The sequence below is a fragment of the Mycteria americana genome, chromosome 7, assembly GCF_035582795.1.
Source record: "Mycteria americana isolate JAX WOST 10 ecotype Jacksonville Zoo and Gardens chromosome 7, USCA_MyAme_1.0, whole genome shotgun sequence".
Taxonomy (NCBI): domain Eukaryota; kingdom Metazoa; phylum Chordata; class Aves; order Ciconiiformes; family Ciconiidae; genus Mycteria; species Mycteria americana.
This window is the reverse complement of record NC_134371.1, coordinates 44,431,568-44,444,876: the sequence shown is the minus strand read 5'-3', so window position 1 is coordinate 44,444,876 and position 13,309 is coordinate 44,431,568. Positions and strand designations below refer to the sequence as shown.

The following is a 13,309-nucleotide window of genomic DNA, read 5'->3' as shown; positions in this document are numbered from 1 at the left end:
GTATTTTCATACATATTCTGTAACGTTTACAAAAACTTGCTGTTTTCCTAGGCATTTTTGCTGGTAGCTGTTTTAGCTTACTCAGAACTTGTATCTCTCTGGCACTGTGCCATGCAGAAATACTGTTCAGCTGGAACACAGAGATCCTTCCCCCCAGCCTTTTTCTCTTTTTCCCCCACTTTTGTGTTGCCTGAACTATAAATAAGAGGTGCTGGTTACTTTGCTTTTCGTTAAACCCCACAGTGGGGGTGGCAGTGGGTTTCTCATCAGGGGCGAAGAGTGGCTGCAGGACCCAGTACCTTCTACCGGTGCTGCTGGACATTTGGTGTCCTGGCGCATACAGTTCAAGGAAAAGCTTGGTGTTTTTCAACAAACTCTTTTGCTGTATTGAAGTAGAATACAACGTGTTGACTTTGGGAAAGCCTGGCAAAATAGCACAGTTTTACTCTTGTAGCTATGACAGAACAGTTACTGCAGTGGTGGAAGATCTGTTCCTGAGTTAAAAGTAATGGTTACCTTAGTAGCATATGGTGCTATTGATATAATACCAAATTTCATATTTTTTCAAATTTAAAAAGGGCAAACCTAAATTCGCAAGCATAATCAAATGAGCAAAATATTAATAACTTACACCAAAGTTAGTTTTTCATTGGCTTTAAAACCCAATCAATTATTCTTAAAGCATACAAATTTTAATGCAAAGGGATTTCTTTCATAGTTTTGGGTTGGTTTTTTTTCCACCTATTAATTGGACAAAAATTTTTGTAAGTAATATCTAAAATGTTCCACTTAGCTACTAACTGTTGCTATATTGTTAACATCTTATTTATTTAAACAGAGAAACCTCACTGAATATTTTGTTGCTGTGGATGTGAACAACATGCTGCAACTTTATGCCAGTATGTTGCATGAGAGACGAATCATTATTACCTCTAGGAAACTAAGCACTGTAAGTACTTCACACGTTTCCTTTCAAGTAGAATATATTGAACATTTCACAAAATGACCTGCAGACCTTTGTGGTTTTAGATATGTTCCATGTGTACTTATAAGACAATATCTACATACTTTTCTGATATATGGTTTTAGTCTGGCTCTTGAAGTACAAAAGTCTGATTTATATAAGACCTACTCAGATACATTAAGTCAGGTTAATTATTTTTCTTATCAGGAGATGAGAGTTCTTTAACTCTCCTGAGTTCATTTCTATGCCTTCTAACCTAAAAAGATTTCTTAAGGGCTATTATAAGATCTTTATTATTCACTTGTGGCTTATTCCATTGGAGCTACTTGAAAGAAATCAAGGGTCCATAATAATAGCTGCTATCCTAACCTGGTAATAGGTAGATTCATCTTTGTTAGAGTGGTTTGGGAGTGCATACTGTAATAGCTCTGATTTGGAGCAGCTCTCAGACTGATAATAACGTACAACTCAAAATAGCCTTTTTTTTTATTAAAGGTTTTATTAAAGGTTTTAGGCTACTGCCCACATTAAAATGTTTTTTTTTCCCCCTTATGCCTGCTTAGACTGCTTAATAAAAGAATGTTGTGTTTCATTTTGAAAGTATACCTAAATATTCAGATGTTATTTTGTTTTACTCTTCACAGAACCTTATGAGTTTTTAAAATATCCTATATTTTGAAAAAAATTCCCAAGATTAATTTTGCATTAGTACAAGACTGTCACTGTATAACCAACTTTCATCAGAGTACATTTGTTACACAGAATCTTTAGCCTGTTAAGCACAGTCATTGAAAATACCTTTATTTTTTTTCAACAGTACTGCATAAAACATTTTGTTTGGTATGCTTTCTATGGTGGAAAATCGACTTTATGTTCCTGAACGCTGCTAATTGTACTACCAAATAAATGAACAGTTATTTTCAACACATAGGTACAAGGTTGGATATAGTACTAAAAATTAATATTTTCAAAGACTTGCAGGTGCTGATTTTCAATACGTACATGTGCATGTAAGGAGTGAGAATTTTTGGATTATAAATAGTGGATAAAACCCCTTTAAATTCCTTTGAGTCAAAAGTAAATTTAAGATAGAGAAGATTCAGAATCGCCATAAGAGGCTTACAGGTTTTACGATTCTAGGTGGTAGTAGCCAATTATGTAACTGCCTTATGTTTTTTTTTTTTAAAACACCACAATGTTGGGTCCCTGAATCTGCAGTCACCATTGCAGTTAGGGCAATGCACAAAGACAGCACTTTACCAGTGGTTTTCAGAATATGGAGCTAAGTAAGTCCATGGTGATTGGAGAGTAAAGGAAACAAGGGGACATATAAGCAGAGGCCACATAAACAACAGAAAACCAGAAAAATAAATAGTGAATGAATATAGGCAATCTTCAAATTACTAGTCTATGGTATATTTTTAACCACCAAAGATTTTACTTTATCTTAGGAAATTTCCATATTCTATCACACTTTTGTCTTCCCCTGTCGTGTCGTGTCATGTCCGTCCCGTCGTCGTCCGTCCCGTCGTCGTCCCCCCCCCCCCCCCCCCCAAAATGGCTAGGGGAAGAATTGAGCATTACAACATAGTAATAAGACCACCCAAATCGGTGAAGAGAATTTGAAGGGAAAGCCCTTTCAAAGAACCTGGCTTAGTAGAAGTTCGCATGATGTAGCTAACGCATGGAATCAAATTTGGTTTGGTTTTTTGTTTTTTTCAGTTTGCCAGTCTGGGACCCAGCTTGCTATATTAAAGAAAAAAAGAAAAAAGAAAAAAAGAAAAAAAACCACCATAAAAAAAACCTCAGCTCCAATGATGCCCTAGTCAAACCTCTTTTACTGCTCCAGTAGAGAGGAGATAGGAATCATGATGGCAGCTCTGTGCCTGTGAAAGCTTAATTCTGTGGTGGGCACATGTCTGTCTGCTTAACACGATTTAGGATCGTACTCTCAGCCTACACTTGGATCCTCTTAAGACTTGTTTTTATTAGGCTGAACATCTCAGATGATCTCTGTTGCTATGATAGGACAAGAGAAGAGGAGGTATCAGAATCACACTGCGCTGATCTAGACCACCTTATTTCTATGTTCAGATTCCAAGCTCTTTGGAAGTCATTATAGAACAACAGATATAATATGCTGCTTGTGAGAAACTTTAACTTTGTTCAAAATACAGCTGTTTATTCCAAAACTTTTCATGAAGTAAGAGTCATCTTGATGGTGTCCTCACCTGAAAATAATTTATATCGCTCTCCTGGACAAGGATGGGTAGCAATAGCAGACACTTGTAGTGGCATTTGGACATCCTGAAGAACGTTCCCAAGCTGTGAATGTAAATAGTAGATTGCAGGTCAAGTCCAAAAAGAGATAGCACATCAATTTCACTTTCTTCTGGTTATTTTTTCAGTCTGCTAGCATTAGTTATGTCATAGCTAAACGAAATTACTGCCACATCATGTCAGATCCACTTTTGATATAGGACTGGGTTAATTTTCACTTGCACTAGTGAGTTCTGATAAAACAGAAAAATAGACCTGGCTTATGAGGAACTTCAGTGAGAACTGCTACCTGCTAATCTCTTTCATAAACAGAATGGGACTGATGTGAGGCTTGCTTCTTTACAGAGCAAGATAGTTTTAAAAAGTCAATTAAACACTTCTCAGTATCTCCTGTAAGAATTTAATTGAATTGCCAAGAATGACTAAATGTGTTTTTGGCATAAGATATTTCTTCTGTCAAATGTTGGATTGCTTAATATAATACAAATAAGCAAATGGAGTGTAATTGGACATTAGCATTTGCTAGCTTTGTGCTGTTTTACTATTGTGTACAAAACACAGCAGACTGGTACTGTGTGTTGCAAAGGTTGTGTTTTAATATTCCTAAATTACAGCTTGATACTTAAAGATTATTTGTTCAAAAACAGTGCTATCAAGTCCAACTTTCTGTTAAGGGAGTTGTGCCTTATCTTTGGGGTTAACTGAATATCAAGTGTTCATGTCAGTTCATGAAGACTGGGTTGTGATGTCACCTTCGAGTTACCAGCTCTGTTTCGGTTCACTATCTCAGGGCAGCGACTGATAACAAAAGGCATAATTCAAGGCCTTGCTCACTTTCTCCTTGCCCTTCTTGTGGGGGGCCAGGAATGGAAAACTACACTTACTTATGCACAGGAATTCTTTGTCTAGCATTTCTGCCCTATAAATCTCATGCTTTCATTATACTCAAGTAAAGGATCAGCCCCCTTATGGAAAAAGGGGGAAAAATGATGCTATATTTAAAAAGAGGGTTTACTTTGGAGGAAAAAAGAGAAAGAGAAAAGAAGGTTGCCTATTTTAAGCTGATGAGTAGCTTTTTAATTAAAAAAGAAAAAGATGATGATAAGTACCATTTTATCCTGAGGGTATGTTTCAATTGTCAGCTTATGTTTTAGTTCAGCCAAGTGGCATTTGTTTTATATGCATCTTCTGATTTTTGCAATTGGTGTGTATTCTTTGCAAGTTTCTTTTAAATTGATTTTCTATGTTTTTACCCCCTAAAAAAACTCCTTTGGTGGAGATCTTTGTCTGCTTGCCCCACCAATTACCACCAAGATAGGAGTGGAAACTTCCTGCCGCTCCTTTCTGTTGTAGCTTCTGGGTCATTATTTGCCCTAACTGTTGATTCCTGTTTTAGCTTGACTTTCCAGCCACTTTAATAATGTGATTATCACCAACCTCACAGCTTGCTTCAGGCTTAGTGTTACAGTGAGATGGATTCAGCTAGCCTGAGGATTATGCTCTGTAAGATCTGTTTGTAGCAAAAATTACCATTTCTGGCTTTTGAACAGTAAACTATGAAAGAGAAACAAATTATATGGCTTTGGATTAAATGAAAGGATGAATGAAACAAAGGAATTGATCTATTCACAGAGGTGGCTGTTGTTTCACTTTAGCTGTAAAAGGAAGACCTTTCCTAAATGTCATGCTGTATGTTCTTGCACAGCACCATTTTCTCACACATCACTGCATCTGCATGTATTCTTATTAGTTGCATGGAGCTGTATGAGTTTCAGTACAAATAATTTTTTAATTCAGTCTTTCTATAAATTATTAAAGTGCTGGGGATGGCTTTTCCAGGAAGGCTGAACTACAGCATTGATTTTATGCATGCTGGAGGCAGGCCCTAGATGTTTCGGCCCCAAGTGCACCTGCTGTGGTAGTCTACCAGAACATCATACCACACTCTCATGTATTCAAAGCAAAGGAATAAATCATGATTTTACAACAGTGCATCAGTTGACTTATTGCTGTTTTGTGACCGGAGGTAGGAAGGATTGGTGTTTAAAGCCATGTCATCGGTTCTCAAGTCACTCAAGCATGAAAGCTTGTCATATGCCTCTGTAATTGTACCTCACCAGTCTTTCCCTAACTAGTCAGCTGGGGCTGTGCGTTTTGTCTCAAACACCCGGCTGGCCCGTGTCTGACAGGAGCTTTCTCATCATCCTGTCAGTAATATGCTAACTAGAGTGTATCTTCTGCGGCCTACACTGGCAGGTGGAAAGGATGCTACACTTTAAAGCAAATGTCTAAACGTTATATCCATTTTGACCAGTATTTGTTTCAGATAATACAAGTCTGATGTGTCTGAGAGCATGGTGGTTACAAAGTTCTGCTTTGCGCTGGCTGTAGGTTTCTTTGGTGATCCCTATAAAAACAAATGTATATGTCAATAAAAGATACAGATTTTTTTTTTTTGGTGGTGAAGGAGCACTGAATATCAATTTACACACAAACAGACATTTGTGGAATCACTTTTATTGTTGCTTATATGCAAAGAGAGCTTTCTGCAGTTGCCCTCAGTCACCATAGTTAGTTGGACTGAGCAGCGGCTTCTTGTTCCTTGCCTCGCTAGTCTTGTTCAGGTACGGTCACACTATCCATGGTCGCTCAGACACTGGGAAGACGCAGAGGCTCCTTGGAGAATGTAATACCAGCTGCAGCTAGAGAAAGCGAAACACCCCTTACTCTAAACACGTTGTCTTTGTGAATCGCTTCGTTCCTCCTGCATCTGGCCCTAAATCCAAGATTGTTGAGTTTATTCGAAAAATCTGTATGTCCCAAGGCAGTAATATCGTCAGCTGAATCAGAAAACAACTGTGGTGGTTGTCTATTTCTCCCACTTCACTTAAATGTCTCTGTGGTTTACATGTTGGAGGTTCATGGATATGGTTAAAAAAACTGCCAAGCAGTGCTTTGTGACTAGGCCAGATTGCTGGGATGTGGTTTTGGAGCACAGTGCACGTTAGTGTGGAGCCTGGAAAGACAGAAGGATCCTCTTTTGTATTTTTATGTTTCTGAGTTCAAAGCTGGCTATTTATGGAGCTACTCCTCTGGTGCAGACTAAGGATCCAAGGCAGTGGAACACTTGGCTCCATACAGACTTTCCATGTTGGAGAAAACAGTGGCATTAGGAGCCATCATACAGCTTGGTGACATCCTCACATTGCCCTGTGCTAGGGTGATGCTCCCGGTTCTGATTAAACCAACTATAGCATCTAATTTATTTTAATTGTGCACTGTAGTGCAGTCACAATTTTATCTAAAAATGTATTTATGAAGTGTATGGCAGATCTGTTTGTAAATAATACTGTTCCAATAATTTAAAAAATTATAGATTTAAAACTTAATCTGTATCTCAAATTCCTGTGATGTAGTACATAGTGGCCGGAAATGTTCAAGGGCTCAATTTAGTTCTTGGAAAACAAGAAAAGGATGGGAATTTATCATTAACTTGCAAGGCAGAACAGATATTCTGCTGATACTCACTTAGCTCCCAGAAGCATAATTAGAATTCATTTTGGAATATTAGGTCAATTAGACCATTTGATCTGGGAGCAGACGAGAAGTGGGGCTTAATAATTTTTTTTTTTTATGGTTCAGATAAACTGGGCAGAGGTGCGTGTTGTGGGTGCAGTTAAGGTCCCATTGGGACACCCATAGGGAGTGTACTTCTAGCAATGAAGCTGCGGGATGTCAATGTGGAATCAAAATGTGGTTAGGATATTCAGCCAGACCTGGAAAGCTCCTCCAGTCTTGAAGTTTAGAATAGTTTTCCCATTGCCACAGCATAATATTAGGAGAAATAATTGTGAAAGAATTTGTGAAAAGAAATTGAAATGTGTGGTCAGCAAATGATTAAAATTCTTTTTCTTTTAATGAGAGGGGGGAAAAAAACCAAGAAAAAGTTGCAGATTGCTATTACCTGCCATCTATGTAAACCATGAAGAACTATATCACTGGGTTTTATAAAAAAAAAAAAACCCAAAACCCAAAACAAACAAAAAACCCAAACCCCAAACAAACAAAAACCCAAAAAACCACACTGTAAAAGAAAAGAATGTAGACAGAAAGACAGATCTACAAATTCATTTCAAAACTAATTTTTTCACTTACTAGCACTTTCAGGAAAAAGAACAAATCCAAGATTAAGATAATCTGGGGCAAAAGTTGTTTCTTTTTCCAATTCATATCATCTTTGTCAATTCAGTAAAAACTGCCGGAACAAAATGCTGTGTATAGGCAGTGCAGATGCTGCTGTGGGCATATGCAATCTAAGAGAAGCCTTTAAGTACTGAGTCCTTTGTGGTTGGGCTGTATGAGAAATGAAAGTGAAGGAGTCTGTATTCTGTTGACCAGAACTGTCTCACCCCCTAAAAAAAGGACCACTGAAGTAATTGGTGGTCATGTGAAGCATAAGATGATGAGTTACTGAAGGGTGTGGGAGTGTAATACCAACTCTCTGTTCTGGTGTGCCATTATGGCAAGATTTCCCCTTTTTCAGTCACTGCTGCTTTATCACTCTTGTTTTCCAAAATTTACCAATGACAAGATGAACTATAACATAGTCAGTGGTTATCTCTACTCTTGCTTGCAGTAAATAAGTTGTCTGTCAGCTATTCACAAGGAAGCTGTTCCCTGCTGCTTCTTAATTAGTGTATGACAGAAGAACATACCATGGAGTTACTCTGGGGGAGGAAATGTTAATAAAAATTATTTTCCTGGAAACTCTCCTTTCAGAAGTGAGAAACATTTGCAGAACTCTCTCTTTTTTTTTAAGGGAGGGTAGCTCTTCCTCTATGGAGACAGGTCATAAAATAAAGGAGGGAGTAAAGGGGGAGTCTGGAGATGGTCAGGAAAAGGGACAAAAAGATGTATATGTTTGTGGTGTTCTGTGTTTTTGTGAGAGAGGAAGAGATAAAGAAGTTAAGAAATGAATGAATGTCAAAATGAGAATAAACAAATTATCAAGAATGTACAGAGATGAAATGAAGAAATATGAGGAACTGAAATTATTGAACAGATGATGTAAAGAAGCATAATTAGTTTATTATAGGATAAATGAATATCAGAAGAGACCTGTTAGTTAACCTAATCTTAACGTGTTAGGGATAAAAGCTGACAACTAACTTCCAGAAGTTTCATTTTCAACCTATGAAAAATACTAAAAACCATTGTGGGATGAAGAAAATGAGTAACTGAATTGAGTTACGTGGCTTTTTCTATGCCATCCACACCTACTTTGTTATATGGATAGCTCTGATTATCTGTAAAAGTGCATGTAGGTCCTTAGTATAGGCACAATATGCCAGTGGTATTCCTTGTTGAGCCCTCACCTGTCTACTACCACTTCAGTTTTTTTTTCTGCTCAGCTTCCATTGTTGGGAAACATGTTACTCCTGGAGCCATAGGCAAGGAGCAAACAGCGTCTGCAGTCTTTTCTTCTCCTTTCCAAACTAACGCACAAGAATGATGCCGTAATGCTGCTTTGTGAATCAAGAATTGCAAGAAAAGAATGAAAATGATTGTATATGAAGTGCTGTCAAATTCATGAATAACACTCTTCTCTTCCCTTTCCTTCCCCCAGAAATAATGATAAAAGGAAGTGAATAATACTAAAAAAACCTCACAAACCCAGGAGACAATAAGTTTTTTATATTAGTGTTTTCTTTTTCACATTTAATTTTCACAATGGAAAAAGTTAAAATTTTCATCTGTGGAAATATATTTCCCTTCCCCTCTCTCCCTTCTGTGAGAGAGGAGAGCTGGGGGTCTCATCTTGCCAACAGGAGGAAAATGCATCATGGCTCGTTTAAGGTCCTCCCTCTTTTTCTTCTTAAAGATTATGGGGATGGCAGATGGGAAATGATTAGCCAGGAGCTAAATTAAAGAAATGCATAAGAAGTGGCTTTGGATATTGTGGCTTGGACAGTATATTCTGTTCTCTTTTGTTGCTAAATTTTTTTTTCGTCAGTGTCTTCTGACTTCCCACCAAGGCCAGCAGAATGGACTAAGTTTATGATTTAGTCTGACTGTTTATTCTTTAGAGCTGGGAAGGGACTTAGGCTCTGTTGTAAACTGGCAAAAGCAAGGGGGGCTCCCTTCCCACTTTTACTCCCCAGCAGTCTTCCCCCATCCATTCAAGAAACGGATGGGAAGGTAGGTCTTAGCAACCATTAAGTATCTGTTATGGGTTTGGGATCCCGTTCCCGATCAAACAAGATGTAGATATGGATGCCCGTCTAACAAAGCTGGTAGTCTTAGGAGTTGTACTAATGTAGAGGAGAGGCTTCCTTTCACTCGTATGACTGTTCCCCTTTCAGGAAGCGGGTAGTGGTTTCTCAGTAATTCTCGTGAACTGGGAGTACTGGGGTAACAGCAATAAGAGTTGGTCTAGGTTGATGGTAGCTACTGGAATTGTGGTAAAATGGTGACCCATCCCCTACAATTTATTGCTATAGGTATTAGTAAGTAGATGAGATAAGTAAACAGAATCTTTGGCATCTTTCAACATATGTGTGGTCAAGGCAGTGGGAGGGAAGCAGTTCTTTGGCCCAATGGGACTGTGAGGGAGGAGGGAGAGAGCACACCAGTACCCATTTCTGGACATGGTGTTGACAGAGATTGACAGCGTTTGAGGGTTTTTCAGGAAATGGTTTTATCACAGTAGTTCTTTAGTTGCTTACAGTAGATTTTGAAAGGTTGTACGGTATCACAGGTTAATTTTACTTTAGCGTTTTGTCTAACTTCTGTTGCTGTTTCTGGCTTTCTGACAAGATTCTGCTAATCAGTTTCTGTCTTTCTAGTTTGTGCATTGCGGTACATGCAAATCTTGCCACCTATGCTCTGCCTCTCTTTTTACCTTTGGTTATAGAAAAGTCTTTGAAGAAAATAATTTATATACATAGAAAGTAACTGCCAGGTGAGTTTTGTGCAGGATACAGAATAATTATTTTCATGTTACTCATTGAAATTATGTGAATAATAGGTATCAAATAAGCATAATGTGTGAGTCTGCAGAAAATCTTTCGGCTGAAGTAGTATGGCATGTCACAGTGTTCTAGCAAAAACTAAAATTAGAAAAGAAAAAAAAAGAAAAGAAAAAGGGGCCAGTCCCTTTGAAATCCAGAGTAGAAAGGTTCATTGATAGAAGTGAGCATTGGGGTAGCAGATACACGCATCAGAATTACTGCATCCACATGAGGGACAGGGAGGAGCTGCACTCTTCATGTTCCCAGGAGCAGGTAAACCTGCTTTGATCAAGTCTTGAACTAAAACTTTTCCTGACTGTTCCTGTTCAGCAGTGCATAGATTTTGAACAACAGTCTTCCAAAGTAGCTGCTTATTGCCAAGCTTATTGGAAAGTAACTCATCATTCTCTAGAATTTGTGCATTATTTCAGTCTTACAGGGATTTGGTAGTAATCCATTTACTGTCACCCAATAATGAATTTTGCTAAAAAACTTTGTAATGTGGTCTCCCACTGTTTGGAGAGACTTTATTATCACTAGGCACGTAGTTGCTGCCTTTTTTTTTTTTTTTTTTTTTAGGAGACAAAGATAAAATTATTGTACCAGAATCACTACAAAACTCTGGATTTTGTATATACACACCACATACTTTCCTTACAGGGTGATGAAAGCTTATGTGGTGATGCTGGCTGCAGTGTCTTATCAGAAGAGATCGCAAACAGACTGAAACTTTCAGTTGTATTCAGTAATGTTAGTAAATTCATTACTGATAGTATGGGACAGGAAACTTCTTTTCATGTCCAATGCAAATGCTAGGGATTTCAAATTAAATTTGTCTAGTCGAGGGTTCAATGTTTAAATTTTTGTTAAAAGTTGTTTTTAAGTAGGTCAAGTCAATTGACTCATGTTGTTTATGTAATTTAAAACCACATTATTAAAAGCAATTTTAAAGCCATAATTAGATTTATTTTTAAAATAATAGTTGTTTAAACTAGAAGACATTCTTTGAAATGGAGAAAAACAGTCTAAAAAATCAAAATTGTTGGAAGGCAGAAATATTGAAAGTTCTGTTCAATATTGACAAATGGGTTTCAACAGACAAAAACTTTACTTAAAAACTGCCTGCCTATTTTATTATGGATAGAAACACAACTCTGGTAGGTCTTTTCCAGTGCAGTGGACTATAGGAGGATCTTAACATCATTTGTTGCCTCAAAACATGTAATAAACTATCAGATTTGCAGTAACTAGGTTCTGCAGCACTGTTCTGCTATAATTTAAGATTTTTTAGCAAACTGCAGGGTTGAGCAATGATATATGTGTGTATACATAAATATATAGCAAATTTTATTGGACAGATGCTTTCACCTTTTATATACAAGCTTATCTGTAAAGGGGATTGCAGTTCATAGTTGATGTCATCTCCAGTTGTCGTCACTGGCTAAATAGGTAAGGTTGTACACAGCCTTGAAGACAACTTCAAGATAATTTAGGGTAACGACTACCTGTCTTGAAAAAGAGATTTTTCTGATCTATAACGTTTCTCTTCTTACAAAGTTTTTTTTAAAAGGTGGATCTTGATAATTCCTTTTGGAATTGATAGCAATCAACAGACAGGCTCCATACGAATGCCTTTTTCCCTAAATAGCATAAAGATTTTTTTTCTGCAAAAGATCTCACCACTTGGTCAAGCAACAGATGCTCATTTCTGCACCTAGGAGCTTGTGCTGCGCTCTCTGCCTTACCGTCTCCTCCTTCAGTGTTCCGCAGGGTGCCTGGGGGGCTCTGCCTGGCTCCACTCCCAAGTGCAGATGCTATCAGATACCCCTCCAAATCCAGTGCCGCCTCTGTAGACCTCTGTGTTCTGATGTAAGCAGTGGGGCTCTACCTGGTCCCCGAACGCTTTTCAGATCTCTTGAACTGTCTGGTTGCTTAAGACATGCAGCATTATTCCAAGATTTGCAGTAGTCCCTGTTCTATTTAGAAGAGTGAATATGTCAGTTAAAGAGGTAAGTTATTTAAATAGCTAATGCATTTGAGAAATGCAGTCACTGTTGAAAAAATAAAAAAGGCAAAAAGAGAATTTGCCAGAAAGCGTGCAATTTTTAATATGAAATCTGTAATTATCTTATCAGTATTTGCTTAAAGGCAGAGTTGGCACAGTATTAAAATGTCACACAGTTTGAAGAGCAGCAGAATCCCATAGCTGCTTATATTACAGGCTGTATACAACAGGAAACTATAAAACATATTCATGCCATACTAAAATGTTTGGAAACCTACTGCAGCAGCATGGATAGAAATGTTTAAATAAGATGTTACGTTAAGAAGTCATTAAATAGAAAAGCAAGGAACAGTACAATAAAACCTTGATGTGTAAGTAATCAAATCTTTACCTTTCCTGCTACAAAAGCTAAAATTTAGTAGATTTTTTTGATTACAAATGTTAAATAGATGCCAGTCTGAGTGCCACACCAAAATATATGTTGTAAAACAAGGGAATTAATAAAACTTCAAATGTTTTTAAGGAATTATCCACTTCCTCTGTTAAAGTGAGAACTAAATTATAACACAGACATATGCGTAAGATAGGAAAATATTTCTTCATGCAAATAGTATAGTCATCTTAATTCATAATTTAAGAATGCCTATTAAGAGTAGGAGGAGGAGGCTGTATACATTGGGGGATATCCTGTATAACTGTATGCTCAGCTTTATTTCAGTCTGTGATTGAAATATATGAAATGCTAATTTTTATATAGATAGTTGTGGTTTGAAATTTATATACTATGTACAATAGTATGTGACATAATAATTAGTAATTCCATACCCATTTTGAGTAAAAGAGCAAAAAACAGGATAGCTTGACTGCGCTATCAGTAGTATTAGTTAAACTACAGAGAGAGATAATATGGAAATAAAACTCATAAGTCCCACTGTGTAGAAGAGGGATAAAATACTCATTTATTTCTTCCCCCAAATCAATTAATTCTTAGTAACAACATAGTAATTATTAAAATAGCCATTATTATAAGTCTAAAATGAGAGTAATTGC

At 37.3% G+C, this 13,309-nt stretch overlaps 1 protein-coding gene across 4 annotated transcripts in view; it reads left to right on the top strand.

The window, feature by feature from the left end:
- Positions 1-13,309, top strand: part of DENND1B (DENN domain containing 1B) — a 170,181-nt gene that overhangs the window by 89,248 nt on the left and 67,624 nt on the right. For all 4 annotated transcript variants that reach the window (XM_075508168.1, XM_075508166.1, XM_075508165.1 and 1 more), the window contains one exon: positions 839-949. In XM_075508168.1, the coding sequence (XP_075364283.1) occupies positions 839-949 (111 nt within the window). The remainder of the gene's footprint in view (positions 1-838; positions 950-13,309) is intronic.